Source organism: Phascolarctos cinereus, unplaced genomic scaffold, assembly GCF_003287225.1.
Source record: "Phascolarctos cinereus isolate Bilbo 61053 unplaced genomic scaffold, phaCin_HiC Scaffold_2;HRSCAF=192, whole genome shotgun sequence".
Taxonomy (NCBI): Eukaryota; Metazoa; Chordata; class Mammalia; order Diprotodontia; family Phascolarctidae; genus Phascolarctos; species Phascolarctos cinereus.
In genome coordinates this window covers 33134289-33148627 of record NW_027555625.1, presented here as the reverse complement: position 1 = coordinate 33148627, position 14339 = coordinate 33134289, and the positions used below count along the sequence as shown (strand labels likewise).

Sequence of the window (14339 nt, the reverse complement as noted above, 5' to 3'; positions counted from 1 at the left end):
CTAGAGGTCACCTAGTCCAACCCCCTCATTGAACAGATTAGGAATCTGAGGATGGGGGGAGGTGATTTGTCCAAGGTCACCAGGCAGCCCAAAGCCACAGGGCAGAAAGCTAATATTCAACCCACAGGTCCTGTGACTCCAAACCCATAAGGTATAACTGTGCTTTACGATTTGCCTCAATTATTGCTTCCATTTCAGTTTAAGATATGGTAAGGGAATACTTAAAGAAAAGCAACAGCTCCCCAAAAGTTGAGTTTTTTAAAAAAATCATTCTCTTAGTAATAATAATTATAATAATGATAATAAAAAATCTCAGCTCTGATTCTGCTGTTTCTTTAAATCGATCCAATGCAATGAAAATGTGATTTGGGATTTGACTGTTATCACCATACAATTTCTATTTCATGACCCTGCTGCTCCTTGGGGGAGCTTTGCTATTTTCTTAAAATGAAATCTCCTGGCACTTCTCTAGCTACATTAAGAGTATGGTGATGTCTCTGGAAAATCACTCCTGTAATTATCTTACATCTTACTATTAGCTTTTGGGGATACCACAACTCACTGTGTATACAACAGTATAGATTACAAAGGAGCAGAGACAGTAAAGGGTTCACCCTGGATGGTCAATCGCCCTTCCCACACCTCAGTTTCACTGGGAAACGTTTGGCACTGAACCTCTTCTAGTGCAAATGAGACAAGACGCACCTTTACTGATGTCCTAACAGAAAGCAAATAAAAAATGTCAGAAGATATTCCAAGATTATAGCTAAGCCAGTTATCTCCCAAACCAAGTCAGGACTAGACCACAGTGATATGAAAATGTAAGCTAAGACAAATGCCAATGTGTATCCATTTGCTTGTTTTTCCCCCATCAGTCTTTGCAGCACATTTCTATTCGATAGGACAAGAGAAATCAAACAGTGTGACGATATGAATTTAAAAAACCAAAGCAAAAAGTGAGGCCACAAGAGCTGGAAGAGCTTAAGTTATGAAAAGAAAGCTATTTTTCTATATATGTGCATCTAAATCTAGCCACACCCACTCACACTTGCACACACACTCTTTTGAGTTTTTCTGTCTCACACATATTCCATTTATCCTTGATTGACAGGGGATGAAATATTTGTAAAATGTTTGCTAAAAACAATATAAGGAATGCCATGTAGCTTTGGATATCCTGAAATGTTCAATTAGCATTAAGACTGTCCTCAACAGACTTGCCCACTGGCCTCCAATGTTCAAAAAGAACAAACAAAAAATGGCTTTTCCATTTTCCAAGAAATTCTGAGGAAAAGGAGTGAATATTAATAACTTCTACTTTACACGCCCAAAGGAATTAATTCATACAAAACCAAGATTGCTCTGTTTAGGATGAAGAGGAAAAATTACCTGGACTGGAGAGTCCCAATAGGAAATCCTAGAGTAGAGCAGTCAGCATAGTTCATCAACACCAAAGAAATTCAACTGAACAACAGTCTTGAAAATGCTTTATTGAACTGTGTGTCTTATTGTAATGTGCAGAAGATGTGTTTGAAAAGACTACAGCTTGAAAATTGTTTTTGAAAATCCTCAACAATCAATAAAAAAATCCCTACTGGGGTTAACTGCTAGGATAACCAGAGGCCTAGTGTAAAATTTTCCCCTTAAAACATTTTTCGTTGCAGAGACTAAAGAAAACAAACCTATTATTATGTGGAAACCATTGGAATCTGAAGCTTCTTTAGGAAAATGAAAATGAAACAAACCTTTTTTTTTTTTGACATGTGGGATGAGCTTTTGTTTTTGGTTATTTTAGATTAACATACACGTCACAGTTCTCTTAAGAACACCAGTGGGTATTCAAGTCTGTAATTTAATTCTAAAATGTTTGAATCATTACAGAAATGGAAGGACACAGAAAAAGAAGGCAAGTGAAGGATGGCAAGAGGAGAGAAAGGGAGAGAGAAAAGGGAACTGGAAAAGACATGATTATGGATAAGCCTGTTTGTCAATTTCTCAGAAGCTGTGCGAACTTTGTTTGAATGTCCTAAACTGACATTCCAAAACAATTCCCTCCCCATCCTGCCAACCCCACCACCCCATCCCAGCTGCTGTCCCTGCCTCAGGTATATTATGAAAGTCTATGCACAAAAAAAGACCCCCCTGTACATTTTTCCTTTTTTTTTTTTTTTACATAGAGGATTAATAATATAGGCATGTAGGTGGCATGATTCAATTAAAAGGCTTTTACTTTTTATGCCAGAAAACCCAAATAAATAAAAGGTGCTAAAGTTAGCATTAAGAATTCAGTTGTAATATATTGACAAAGTCTGGGAAGTCACATCCTCAAGCTCCCTTAGTACTGACAAGTCTTCGCAAACTAGAAGCAAATACATAAATAACTCAAAATATGATTGAGAAGGTGAGGCTTTTAAAAAACTAAGACAACATAATCCAGGTTAACTTTGTTGAACAGTGAATAAATGAATTCATCTACACCTGAATAAAACATGTTTAACAATTGAAAAATTTGAAACAACCACAAAAAAGTAAAAACTTTAAACAAATACGAACAGGATTTGATTTTGAGGGCACACAGATGCCCTTGCAGCAGATTTCGACAGTAGATTTACTGTGGTGTCTTCTTGGATGCATTAAAGAGGCTGAACTCCACGTGGGCAGCCAAGCAGACCAGTCGCCCAGGGCGAGGGGCTTCTCCCTGCAAAGGGCCCACTCCACTGCACAGCTGGCGTCACGTGCTCGAGGCACAGCAAGGAAGGGGGTGATTCAGTCAGATGTTAGGACATTATTCAAAAGCTACTTCATGGCTACGACAGCTAGCGCACACTCACTCTTGGATCGTGTAACCTTTGAATAATGTTGGGGAAAGCTTTGGGTCTCATATAGTTTTACTCCTTGTATTTAAGTTTTTAAATGACAAGGTCACTAAAACTCATGCACGCTGCAAAAAACCTCATGCAGTAGTTAAGGTAAACCATCCAAGCAGTTTTTATTCATTAATATTCATAAATACACACAGCAGCTTCATTAGAGATTTCAATTTTCCTCTTCAGTTTGAATGTGGAGTATTAGGAGCCTTTTGCATGTCAAGGTACAGGAAGCAGGATCACCCCTGCACTGCTACCTACATTTACCTGCTAGAAGTAAAAATTAGTTAAGTGGAAATGATTATCATATATATTTTTTTTCTCTCTTCCTTTTGAATGTACACAATGTAACAAGAGTGACAGACCTGAAATTACAATCACCAAAACAAACCCAAGATAGTTGTTGTCCACTTTCATTGGCAAATACAGCACAGAGGACACTGTCTGCGAATTGGGGTGTCATCAAAGAGGAGGTGGTGGAGGCTCATTCCCTTTATTACTCTCTTTTAAATTTAGGTTTTCTAAAGCAACATCTAAAGGCATAATATCTACACAGCCCATAGCACCAAAATCGGCAATCTCCCCCCGCTCATCCTCATCTGAGGAGGAACTTTCTTCACGCATCAAAGTGGACAGTAGAAGCTCTTGGACAAACAGGCTGCGGTCTGCCCGCTCACTTTCCATCGACTGACGCTCTGTTTCGGACATCTTAGGATCATTTAACCTGGAGGACAGCAAAAGAAAACAGAACTGGTCAAAGTCAGTTGATGATGGGATACGTACAAAGGCCCTAAGAGGGAGGCCAGGAGGCAACGCCTATGTCCCTCTGCCAAGAGTTGGGGATGTCTGCGCAGCTTAGGGCACTTGTCAAGAGACAATGCTCTGTCAAATATGTTTTCGCACGGGCAGATGGTTCTTTTCTTTGGTATGACGGAGGTCTGTGCTATGCCAAGGCAAAACCTGGTTTAAAACAGGGTTCACGTGGTCAAAGAATGGACACTCTGAAGCTGAAACTTATGGCCTGCTCCGATTTCCAGCCACGAGGACCACCCCTGCCTCACGTGCTGCACAGGTCCTCAGAGGCCACAGCGAGAACACCTTGCTCCAGCAGGTCCTCCCAAGCGCACAGGCTTCTTCCAGGAAGGCTGGATGCCTGGGGTGTGAGGACAAGACTAGAGAAGGTCAGAGGCTCCTCTGGGAGCTGGCCACAGGCTGATGATGCTCTCAACCACAGCGACTTTTGGAAACCAACCACCTCCGACTGTGGCCTCAAGAGTCGCTGCTGTGCCCTCGCGGGGAGTGCCCACACACCGAGAAAACCTTAGAACTTGCAAAGACTGAACAGAAACACTCCTTGGGCCTCAGTTTCTTCATTGTAAAATAGGAAGCAGGAAGTAAAAGAGGAAGTAACCTACTTCTCTGCTATGCTGAGAAAGAAGTACATATACTAAACAAGGTTCCATAAGAAATTTGGCCATGAAAAAGCAAACAGATGCTTTTACAGAAAGCTGGATTTGCAGGAATAGCACCTGGCAATTGAAAGGCTAGCAAAAAATATCCTCCATGAGACATGATCTAAATGTAATCAAATATCTGGGGAAAAGGGGCTTAGCTGAGGAGGATTTCCCCACAGACATCTTCTTTCTGATCCCGGCTCCACCCATTTCTTTTCTTTGCTACTAAAAACCCAACTTTAACTATTTGAATACATTTACTTAGAGGTGCAGTTGGGGAGGGAGTGGGGGGCAAGACCAGGGTGGCATCTCCCAGGTTTCTTGCTCAGAGCTAAGAGCCATCCACCTCTCAGGGAGGGATTGGACTTCAGTTGTGGCTCCAAAGAAACAAAGGGAAAGAGGCAGAATGGGGATGGGAAAATGGGCACTGGGGCCTGGGGACTAATGGGAGAACAAGGAGGAAGTGGCAGGACAGAGATTTTTCCGTCAAATAATCCCAATGTACCCCCAGAAGAACAAAGGGCAGTTTTTGTTTCCAAGGTTCTTTTAGCAACTGAAAGCATTTGGTTTTCTTGTGGCCAGGCTGCTGCACAGACACAGGAGAACATGACCCAGGAGGCAGGGGCTGTAGGACACTGGGCTCTTGGAGTCAGATCAATGCTGAGGGGACAGAGAATACTCCTAAATAACCTTTGGAACGACCTGTTCTCAAGGCAAGAAATCGAGCTAAGATAAGGCTGTAAAGAATGGACTTCAGGGGGTAATTTCTTAGTGATTAAGAATGCAAATCAGGAATTGACAGAAGCCATGAACCAGTATGATGGCAAGATGGTGCCTGGTGAGGTAAGCTATAAATTTTCAATCAAAAAATAAAGTATCCAAAGCCTAAATAAAGCTCAGATCTTTAGCCTGAAGAAAAAGGTTTTCCCTGTCCCTCCTGTGACAGCAGTGAACTGGTTAGTAGGGTAGGGGAAGGTGTACTAAATGTACCTTCTCAGTAAGAAGCCAATCTGAGTTAATCAGGGTAGGCTGACCTTCCTTTGGAAAACTGTCCAGGGTTTGCTGAATCTATGGACAAAGCTAGTACCTGGAAAGGCCGCTCCTAGGAACAGGACTGGGGAAGGGCCTGCCACGCTCCACAGCCAGGCTACGTTTGGAACATGGAGGTAACTGGGTAGTCCGTGGCAGGATCAACGAATCCCCTGTACCCGTGAAGGCCAGGAAAGAAGAGGTGAGGTCAGAAAAATCAGACTACACCTGAGGCTTGACCCACCGATCAGCCAGGGTCTATTCTGATGCCTGAAGACACGCTTGCCCTAGCACCTTGAGGTGAATGAGGAGACTGGTATTATTTGCAGGCACCTGCCCGACTAAAAAAAAGGCCAGGCTCTCTGTTGAAGCCTGAGAGCTCTGTGTTCCTAATGGTGTTCTGGGTAATTTCTGGTATATCATCTCTCCTAGATGGTGGCAAAAGCTTGTGGTAAACCATAGACTAAAGGTGATTAATAATGAACCCAATCAAAAAACTTTTTGAGTAGTGAAAAGCGTAGTAGGAATACTGTTAAGGCACACTGGATCTTAAGAATATGTGCTAGGCTCCTCGGGCAAAGTGGTTCCATATTTCAGAGGATACCAAATCGGCAGGTGGGCAGGTGAGTGAGGTCAAGGACCGTGATGAAGAAGCTCCATCTTTAGACTAGCACATCCTAGGTGAACACAGACCTGAGAGAGGAACCCTGAGACAGGGTCCCAAAAGACACAGTGAGCTCTGCTTTAGGAGATGACAGGCCTACCATCTGAAGAAATGCACCCATGAATGAGTAGTGGTGGCTGTTACTTGGGCCCCTCCATAAACTGAGGGTTCATCTGAGAAAAGAAATCTAAGCTGGGCTTCTGGTTGGGTGAATGAATCTGTCTACTGCTTCCCTTCAGAAGAGAAGAGGAGATGTGCCATAAACTGACCCCAGTGTGGCCACCACTTTAAAACCCGGCTTTATGCTCATGACAGATCTGGTCTTACTTTCCCGATTCACTTTTCCAATTTATATTCTCCCTTTCTCCACTTTCTCAAGAGGCTCAGTTTTCTTTAGGTTTAAGCTCTGTCAAAATAAAATAAATCCACAGCTCATCATTTCATCTTTTTCCCCTTTCTGTATCCTTCTGAAAATCACATATGTGAATGGTTGTGCGACTTGACTCCAGAAGGCAGGCGATGCCCTAGTGGCCAGCAAAGCTGGCTTCAGTTGCAAGTGAGCCTGGCTGGGTTACTGGCCATCATTTGCACATAGTGACCCTGGCCTGATATAGCCATGCTGACATGCCAAGGCCCAGCTGTGCAGGACCTACACTCTAAGTTTCTTTGATAGCAGGGAGGGTCTATAACATCCATGTCCCTTTTAATACCTCTCAGCAGTAGGAAAGATAACAAAGAGAGAGCAATGTGAATTATGCTTACAGCTTTGCCTAATATTACCTATACATATACTATCATGATAGGTAAGCTTTTTGGACAATAAAGAAAATGACACCCAGATTAGATGGAGCGATACAGAAAAATACTTCCCAAATAAATATCTGGCCAACTCTACTTTAAGGAGGCAGCATGGAACGGTGAAAAGGATGCTGGCTCGGTAAGGCAGAAGCCCTTGAGCCTCCTCTCTAAAATGGGACCACGACAGCTGTGCAACCTACTCGGACACTTGGAGGAATCAATGTGATCGTGATAACAATGATGATGACCGCGGTGCACGTGAAGGGCTTTGGAAACCCTGCAGCATTTCTGAAAGAGGAGCGCTATTCATTGTCGCACCAGGCCATTCAGCAAAGAGCGAGTCCTATCCCTCCAAGACCACTGAGGGAAATACTTAACATGGGACTTAGCCTGAGGAGCTGCGGGTTTCACAACCGATAGGAATGCAAGGCTCTAGAGCTCCAATGGAGGGGGAAAGCCAAGTTCACTTAAGATGAGTCCTCCAATATTCAATGCCTAAACAAAGTCCCAGGAGAAGGGCCAGGAGGCAGCTACCTCGTAAGCAGGAACTGGGAGTTCTGAAGGGTCTGCTGACTGTTCTCCGTGTTGGTCGTGTTGGTTGTGGCTGTCGACTGTGCGATTGTAGTGGTGACGCTGCTGGCGTTGGTGCGCCGGGTGGCGTTCCGGGCGGTCTCCAGCTGCTGCCGCGCTGCCTGTGCGTGCTGTCGTTCTAGCTGCAGCTGCATCTGCAGCTGCTGTAGCTGAGAAGCTGAGGGGCCAGAAGAATTGAGTTGTCCTCCCGCAGAACGTCTCACTCCTGATAACTGAGATAAAAGCTCTGCCAAGAGAAATGGAGACAGGCCGTAACCCAGTGTACTTCGACGGGCACAAAGCAAACGCGCCGTAAGTCGGCAAACAAGCGCACTAAAACATGTCAACCTCAAGGGCAGAGACGCCTGGATAAAGGCCCCTGGTCACTCAGAGGCGAGGAGGCACCACGTCGGTGACTCCTCGTTCTGACTACTCAGAGGTTTCCTCTTGTTACTCAGCTCTTCTGGGCTGTCTCCCCATACCACTAGTGACCTCCACTTAATATCAGCCAAAATAAAATTTTCAAGAAGACAGTTTAGAATAGTGGTTCTCAGTCTGTGCATCACAGACCTACAGGGGAAGGAGGGGCAACAGCTACTACAGGAGGTCCTCAAACTCACATGCACACTAGTCATTCTCACTCTGTTTTTCAGCTTAAATAGAATCTCGGGTGTGATTTAAATAGATGCAATAAGCAAACAGACTTTCTGTTGACTGTCTAATACAAATATCTACTATTTTTTCAAATGTGTACGCATACTACTGTTATCAATAAAAATAATTAAGAACATTTCTGAATTCATAGTAGTTTTTTTAATCAACCATTTGAATTCTCAATAAGTGGGTACTAAAAGTACAACTATTACTAAGCAGAGGTCCAAAAATCTACTGATGTTAAAAAACCTTTTTAAGCCTCAAAAGGTTGGAAACCCCTGAATGAAAGATTGCTTTGTTAAAGCAACAGACAGATCAGAAATGTTTTTCTGATTCCCCACTATCTTGGTTTACTGATATTACTGATTTTCTCCCACAGAGAAACAAACAAGTTGAGCACATAAGAACAACGTCATACTTTTTAAAAGCTTTTAAAAAATGTACCGACATCTTTTGTCTTTACGTCACTTACATTCTGAGCTTAGCAAAGTACCTGGCACATGACTTGACTTTCGTTTCTGAATATTTCTCATTCCCCTTCTTGCCTGGTGAGTCATCCCTTGTAATGAAGAATAAAACGAAGGAAAAAACCCCAGTTCAACAAAACTATCCAATCCATCAAACGAGCCTGAGAGGCGATGCATTGAGAAGCTCAGACTTGAAAGTCTAACCCTGGCTCTGCTGGGAACCCCCCCTGTGACTGTGGGTGAGTCACTCCATATCTCTGCTTCCAGAGCTGAGCCCCGCCGTGTTCTACGGTGGTGCAGGAGGTTACAACCGCAGTGCGGTGCTCAGGAACAGGCACCACCTGTGAAGGTTCTCCACAAAACGGTCACTACCCTAGGGAAGAGGGACTCAGAAAACCTGTCATGGGGAGGACAGGCTGAAGAAACTCAGACCGTTTAAGCCTAGAGAACAGAAAACAGAATATGCCCTAATTGTGCTCACCTCTCAGCCGGCAGAACAATCAACAAACTATATAAATCATGGCTTGAGTTATCGTTTGGCTAACTGCTTAAACCTAAAGCGATGGACAAAATTCAAATATTCCAGATTAACCTTAAAAGTGTGTTTTGTGGACAATTTGTTTTCTTCTGGAGAGCTGGCTGTTCACCTTCATTAGCCCACCACTGATTGTTCTTTTCAGTTATCTAGGACTCAAGGGAAACAAATTTTGGCTCAACACAAGCCAGATTTTTCTAGTAATTGGAAGGGCTCAAAACCAAAATGGGCTGTCTAGAGGGACATGAACTCACCCACGGATGTTGTGGAGGACATTCTGATAAGAGGTCACTGGCAGGGACGTCAGACAGAGCATCCAGTCTAACTCTTTCATAATAAAAGGTGGGGGGACCGAGATGAGAAATGACGTGACTTGTCCAAGGGCAAGCACGTAATGAACAGCAGACCTGGAATTCAAGCCCAGGGACCGTGACATCCCATATGGAGCTCTTTCCCCTCTGCCAGCATTTGCTCCCAGACTCCTGCGCTATCTTCGCCATCTCGGTCAAGTCCCCCTGACTACCTGCCAGGTCCAGATTTATCTTGCTAGACTCACTTCTGCCTTGCCTTTTCAACTCTGACAGATCCCAGATGTCCACCAAGTCACCTTGAATTCTGAGGCATGACCTCTTCTTGGGACAGAGAAGACTCCTGTCTCCCTCACTGAGCTCCTCACATCGACTGCTGACGTCTGACATACTAGATGCATGTATAGGCTTACCATGTTGTTCGTCTGTCCCTTCTGTCACTGGCTTTGGCCTCGGGGAACATGTGGTACTCCAAGATCCATGGAGTGACCAGCAAACCTCTAGATTACAGAACCCAAGAGTTTGAAGGAGGCCCTTAGAAGGCCATGTAATGAAGCCTCGCTAAATAGCTTGGTCCTGACTAATTCACAGCCAGGTGGAAATGCTTCAAAATTAGGAGAACAGAAACATGTGCTGAATCATTCTTGTATTCCTTGGCCCTCAATTCCAGAGGGCGCTTTTTTACTGGAGAAGGGCCTCCCCTAACTATAACAGCATTCTGCAGGAGGGGAGGGAATTTACTACATGGCAGAATTTTGACTGAATTAAAGGTATTTTAGGAAGAATCATCTGCATCAGCTAATCCAACTCCTTTCTAATTTTTAGAAGTGACAGGAAACAGAAGTATTTGTCAAATTTGTTGCTTGCCCAAGGAAAAGAACCCCATCCTGTGAGCTAAAAGGGGGGATCAGGCAGCTTTCCCGCTCCTCCAGGGGTCCCTGGCACAGCACGTTTAGTCTCCTCCAGGTTGCTCCCACTCACCTCTCTTCATCACGTCTGATTGTTCCCCAAGACAGAACCAGTCCCGTGGCAAGCACCACTTCAGCCCTAACCTGACGGACAAACACCTCACAGGGCTATGTCTTTAAAAATGAAAACATTTTTTAACTGGCTTACAATGGAGCCACAGACTATCAAGGACACAAGCAGGGAAGAAGTTGGAGTGCAGACATTTCCAGTTTGCTGTAACAAGCTTTCACTCTCAGCCAAGCCCATGGCTTCAACAGGACGGTCTGGTTTTAAACAAAAAGTATTTACAATCATTGCTAGTTGCACTTTGCAGTTCAAAGCAGAATTACAGACTCATGGTTTCTGGAATGGTGGGCCAGGAGGATCAGTTATGAACTTTGTGTCCCAATATTTTTCACTTATATCGTCATAAACTATTACAAGAGGCATTTTCCAGTATCTTGCCTTTATATTCTTGTGTTTTCACAAGATTTTCCTGTGATTTTATACAAAGACAAACATGTTCTCGTTTGACTTTTGTATGAGAAAAGATTAATTTTTTAAGGTTCTTTTTTTTGGGGGGGGCATAAAAAAAAAAGAGAAAATGTCATCAAGAGTTACTTGTTTCTTCCATTAGTTACTCAGTGCTTGGGAAAAAACCAAAAAACTATAGTCAAGCAAAATGATTCATGTTCTATATTACCACCTTTTAACATTTTAAGGATTTTTTTTATTTTAAATGAAAATATACCAAAAACTGGTAGCTGTTTGATGGCCAGGGAACAAAAAACATACATATTGGAACCAAAATTTTAAAAGGAAAAAGACAAAGCAATATTCTTTAGGAGGCAAATACAAAAAGGTCTTACCAGCGATAGGATCCATGGCTTCCCTATTGCTTGGAGAATACGAACTCTGTGAAGAAGAAAGCCCACCAGTAGAACTGCTAGTAAAGTGCATGTTTGATCTACGGGCCCGAGGACCTCCTAGCCCCCGGCCAGGGTGAAACATTCTACGTACATGTCGAACACCACTCGATTCATCGTAACCCGCGAGTTAAGAAAACAAACGGAATGGCCTGTGAAAATCAATACAAGCTTATTCTTTGCTAGGCAGGCAAACAGACTCTTCTAAAATGGCTTTTGGCACTTGAATGAAACGTCTTGTCCTGTCTCTCAGTCACAACTCAAATGGAAAACAAACCATGCTGCTGGATGTTACTTGAAACTAGTGAAAGAGTGGGGCAGCTGGGTGGCGCAGTAGATACAGCACCGGCCCTGGATTCAAATCCAGCCTCAGACACATAACACTAGCTGTGTGACCCGAGGCAAGTCACTTATCCCCACTGCCTAGCCAAAAAGAAAAAGAAACCAGTGGAAGAGTGAAATGTTGGCATTTGAATACAGGATCACCTCACTTACTCTGCGCAGACTTCTAGTAGCCTCCTAGGAGGAGGACAAGAAGGTGGCTGGCCAGCAGACACCTGTCATCAGGCTCAGATTCTCTGACTTGTGAAAATCATTTCAAACACCACATCTACCTGATGGTCACAATAAACCACAGGCAACTTCCCTAGCCAGCTTGCATTCACTTTTCTAACTCCTTAGCACTAAACTTACTCATGGATCATAATCTCACTATTACATGAATTAGAGAGGGCTTACTTTGAGGTCTGCAAATTCACCCTCATTCTCCAGTTACATGTCTGTGGACATAAAACTATGCTCCCATTTTCTCCAATTTCTCCTTAAGAAAACTCCAGGTGTGAGCAAAATTAAAAGCGAAACCTAATAGAATTAGACAAGACCTCAGGATTACAGAGTTGGACCTGGAAAGGATCCAGAAGTCATGCATTCTAACTCATACTTTATAGATGAGGAAACTGAGGCACACAGAAGTTACATGACTTGCCTAAGGTTGCTAAAGGTCACATAGGCAGTAAGTGGCAGAGCCAAGGTTTACATTCAGGTCTGCTGAACCCCAAAGCACTGTTGTCTCCATTAGACCATGCCACTCATCCCCTTCAAACCCCCTGCTATGTACCTACAGCAAAGGTACTGTTGAAGGAGCTGGATTTAGAACCACAGGGCCTAGGTTCAAGTTCTAGCGCTGCCGCTTAGTAACTGGAACCTTGGGCAACTTCCTTAATCTCATGAGGCGTCAGTTTCTTCACTTGTTAAAAGGAAGGGGAGGGGGTTGGATGACATGATCTCTAAGGGCCTTTCCAACTCTAAATCCGCGGTGCTAAGATCAACTTTCTCATGACATTTTTTCTGTAATGATGCCTCATATGCTGAGCTTGTTCACAGGTTAAGTGAGGTCTGCTAGGTAGGAAGAGAGATGGTAAAACAAACTTAAGACACTAACTTCCTCAGGAGTGAGCTTTATAACTACAAAACTATAACTGTAAAACTAACTTTTGCCATGTTCATTTCAGAACTCCACGTTGTGTTCCTGAGTAGAATACGTGCTCCGTGAGGGCAGGGACTCTTCTTTCATTTTGTTTTTGCGTCTCCAGTGCCACCCACAGAGTAGGCACTTAATAAATCCTTTTTAGTTTGAGTTATCGCTATAAGCTTACCTTTCAACGAAGGTTAAAAAAAAATTAATGACAGAGCTAGTCAGAAAAAGTGTTTTTCCACCCATGAATTAGCTTATGTTCTGAGAGAGCTCAATGGATGCCAAACTGTTCTAGGAGTCTGAGGTTTGATTTGGTGGCACTCTAAATCATTATTAGGAAGTGACAAAACAGTCAACCTGTCCTTAACCAAACTCAACCTCAAGAGGGTGCAGTGTTTGATTCATTAGGAGGTAGCACCAAAATACACTGGTTTCATTGGCATCTTTTGGGATAGATTCTGTGAAGAGGAAAAAACGTTCTGCTGCCTCGCGATTTGCTGCTTTTTATGATCTGTATCTAGTTTTCTAAAGTCTTGTTTGACTTTCAAATAAACATAAAATGACCTTCAGACAGCCTGCATGGTTCAATTCGTTGCCTTTGCTCATAAAAATATTTTTTGCTTTCTGATTAACACTGGGTTGGAGTTAGAGGGCACTCTCTAATTTTTTTTTTTTTTGCTAAGAAACAATTAAATAAAACCCAATCCAGGTACTCTAATGGTACCGACCAACTGACATTTTCCTGGGCTCCCCATGTCAAGTTGTGGACAGATTTCCATTTTCTAAGGTAAGCGTACCTTTCTTACACTTGCATCTTTCCCCAGTTGTTTAGAATCCCTACCTATCAAGGGATGGCTTCTGAAATGTGCTAATTCTGTTCTGCTGCATGTGTATATCCAGCACTCCACCTGTATTACACAGTTCTTTCTGCCTCATATACATGTAAGTGCCAGACACCTACCCTCCCTGTGGTTTGGTTTTCTCATTTCAAAATGGGAAGAATGTTTTGACTAACCCCTTGGCAAACCTAAAGAGTGTCATCCATCCATCCATCTATTTATTTATCTACCTATCTATCTATCTATGCTGTTCTTATCATCTGCGTCTCCACTGCAGGCACCCCTCTTTGCCTCTGGGTCAGGAACCGTTATCTCTCACTGCTCCTTGTGCATCCATTCCACTCCCATTTTTCTTCTTGTCTTGTCTGTAACTGCTTTTTCATAGACATCATCAATATGAATTCTGAGTGCTTCTTTCCGTCTTCTGAAAGAGCTAAGGTAATCCTTAGCTCTTCTTACTTAATTTCCTTGGCAGTAGATTCTCAGGTTATGCTGCTTGGCCTCACTCCTCTCCTCCCTTATACTTACTTCCCTTCCCCCTTGCCATATTTAGGTTTGGCCTCCTTCTGCATGCTTGGAATTCCTGAAAGTCTGGTTTCCAGGGCCATGGGATAATTGAGGTGTTACTGCAGTATACTGGTTGTCTAGTATCAGAGAGAAGACTCTGGTTTTAATAAAATATACTGGTTATAAGAGTTGTTATTTATCATATAGAGAAGATCAATTTTCGGGGCAGCTAGGTGGCGCACTGGATAGGGCACCGGCCCCGAGTTCAAATACAGTCTCAGACCAAACACTTGACACTT

General features: G+C 43.3%; 1 protein-coding gene across 2 annotated transcripts in view; it reads right to left on the bottom strand.

The window, feature by feature from the left end:
* Window positions 1–2964: 2964 nt before the first annotated feature.
* The window catches only part of KCMF1 (potassium channel modulatory factor 1), a 117536-nt gene continuing 106161 nt past the window's right edge, over window positions 2965–14339 (bottom strand). The window contains exons 5-8 of one of the 2 annotated variants that reach the window (XM_078149272.1): window positions 11164–11338; window positions 8530–8595; window positions 7347–7629; window positions 2965–3591 (exon numbers count right to left, since the gene is read on the bottom strand). In XM_078149272.1, the coding sequence (XP_078005398.1) occupies window positions 3330–3591; window positions 7347–7629; window positions 8530–8595; window positions 11164–11338 (786 nt within the window). In that variant the 3' untranslated portion in view covers window positions 2965–3329. The remainder of the gene's footprint in view (window positions 3592–7346; window positions 7630–8529; window positions 8596–11163; window positions 11339–14339) is intronic. The other variant, XM_020969487.2, reaches the window with a different exon arrangement.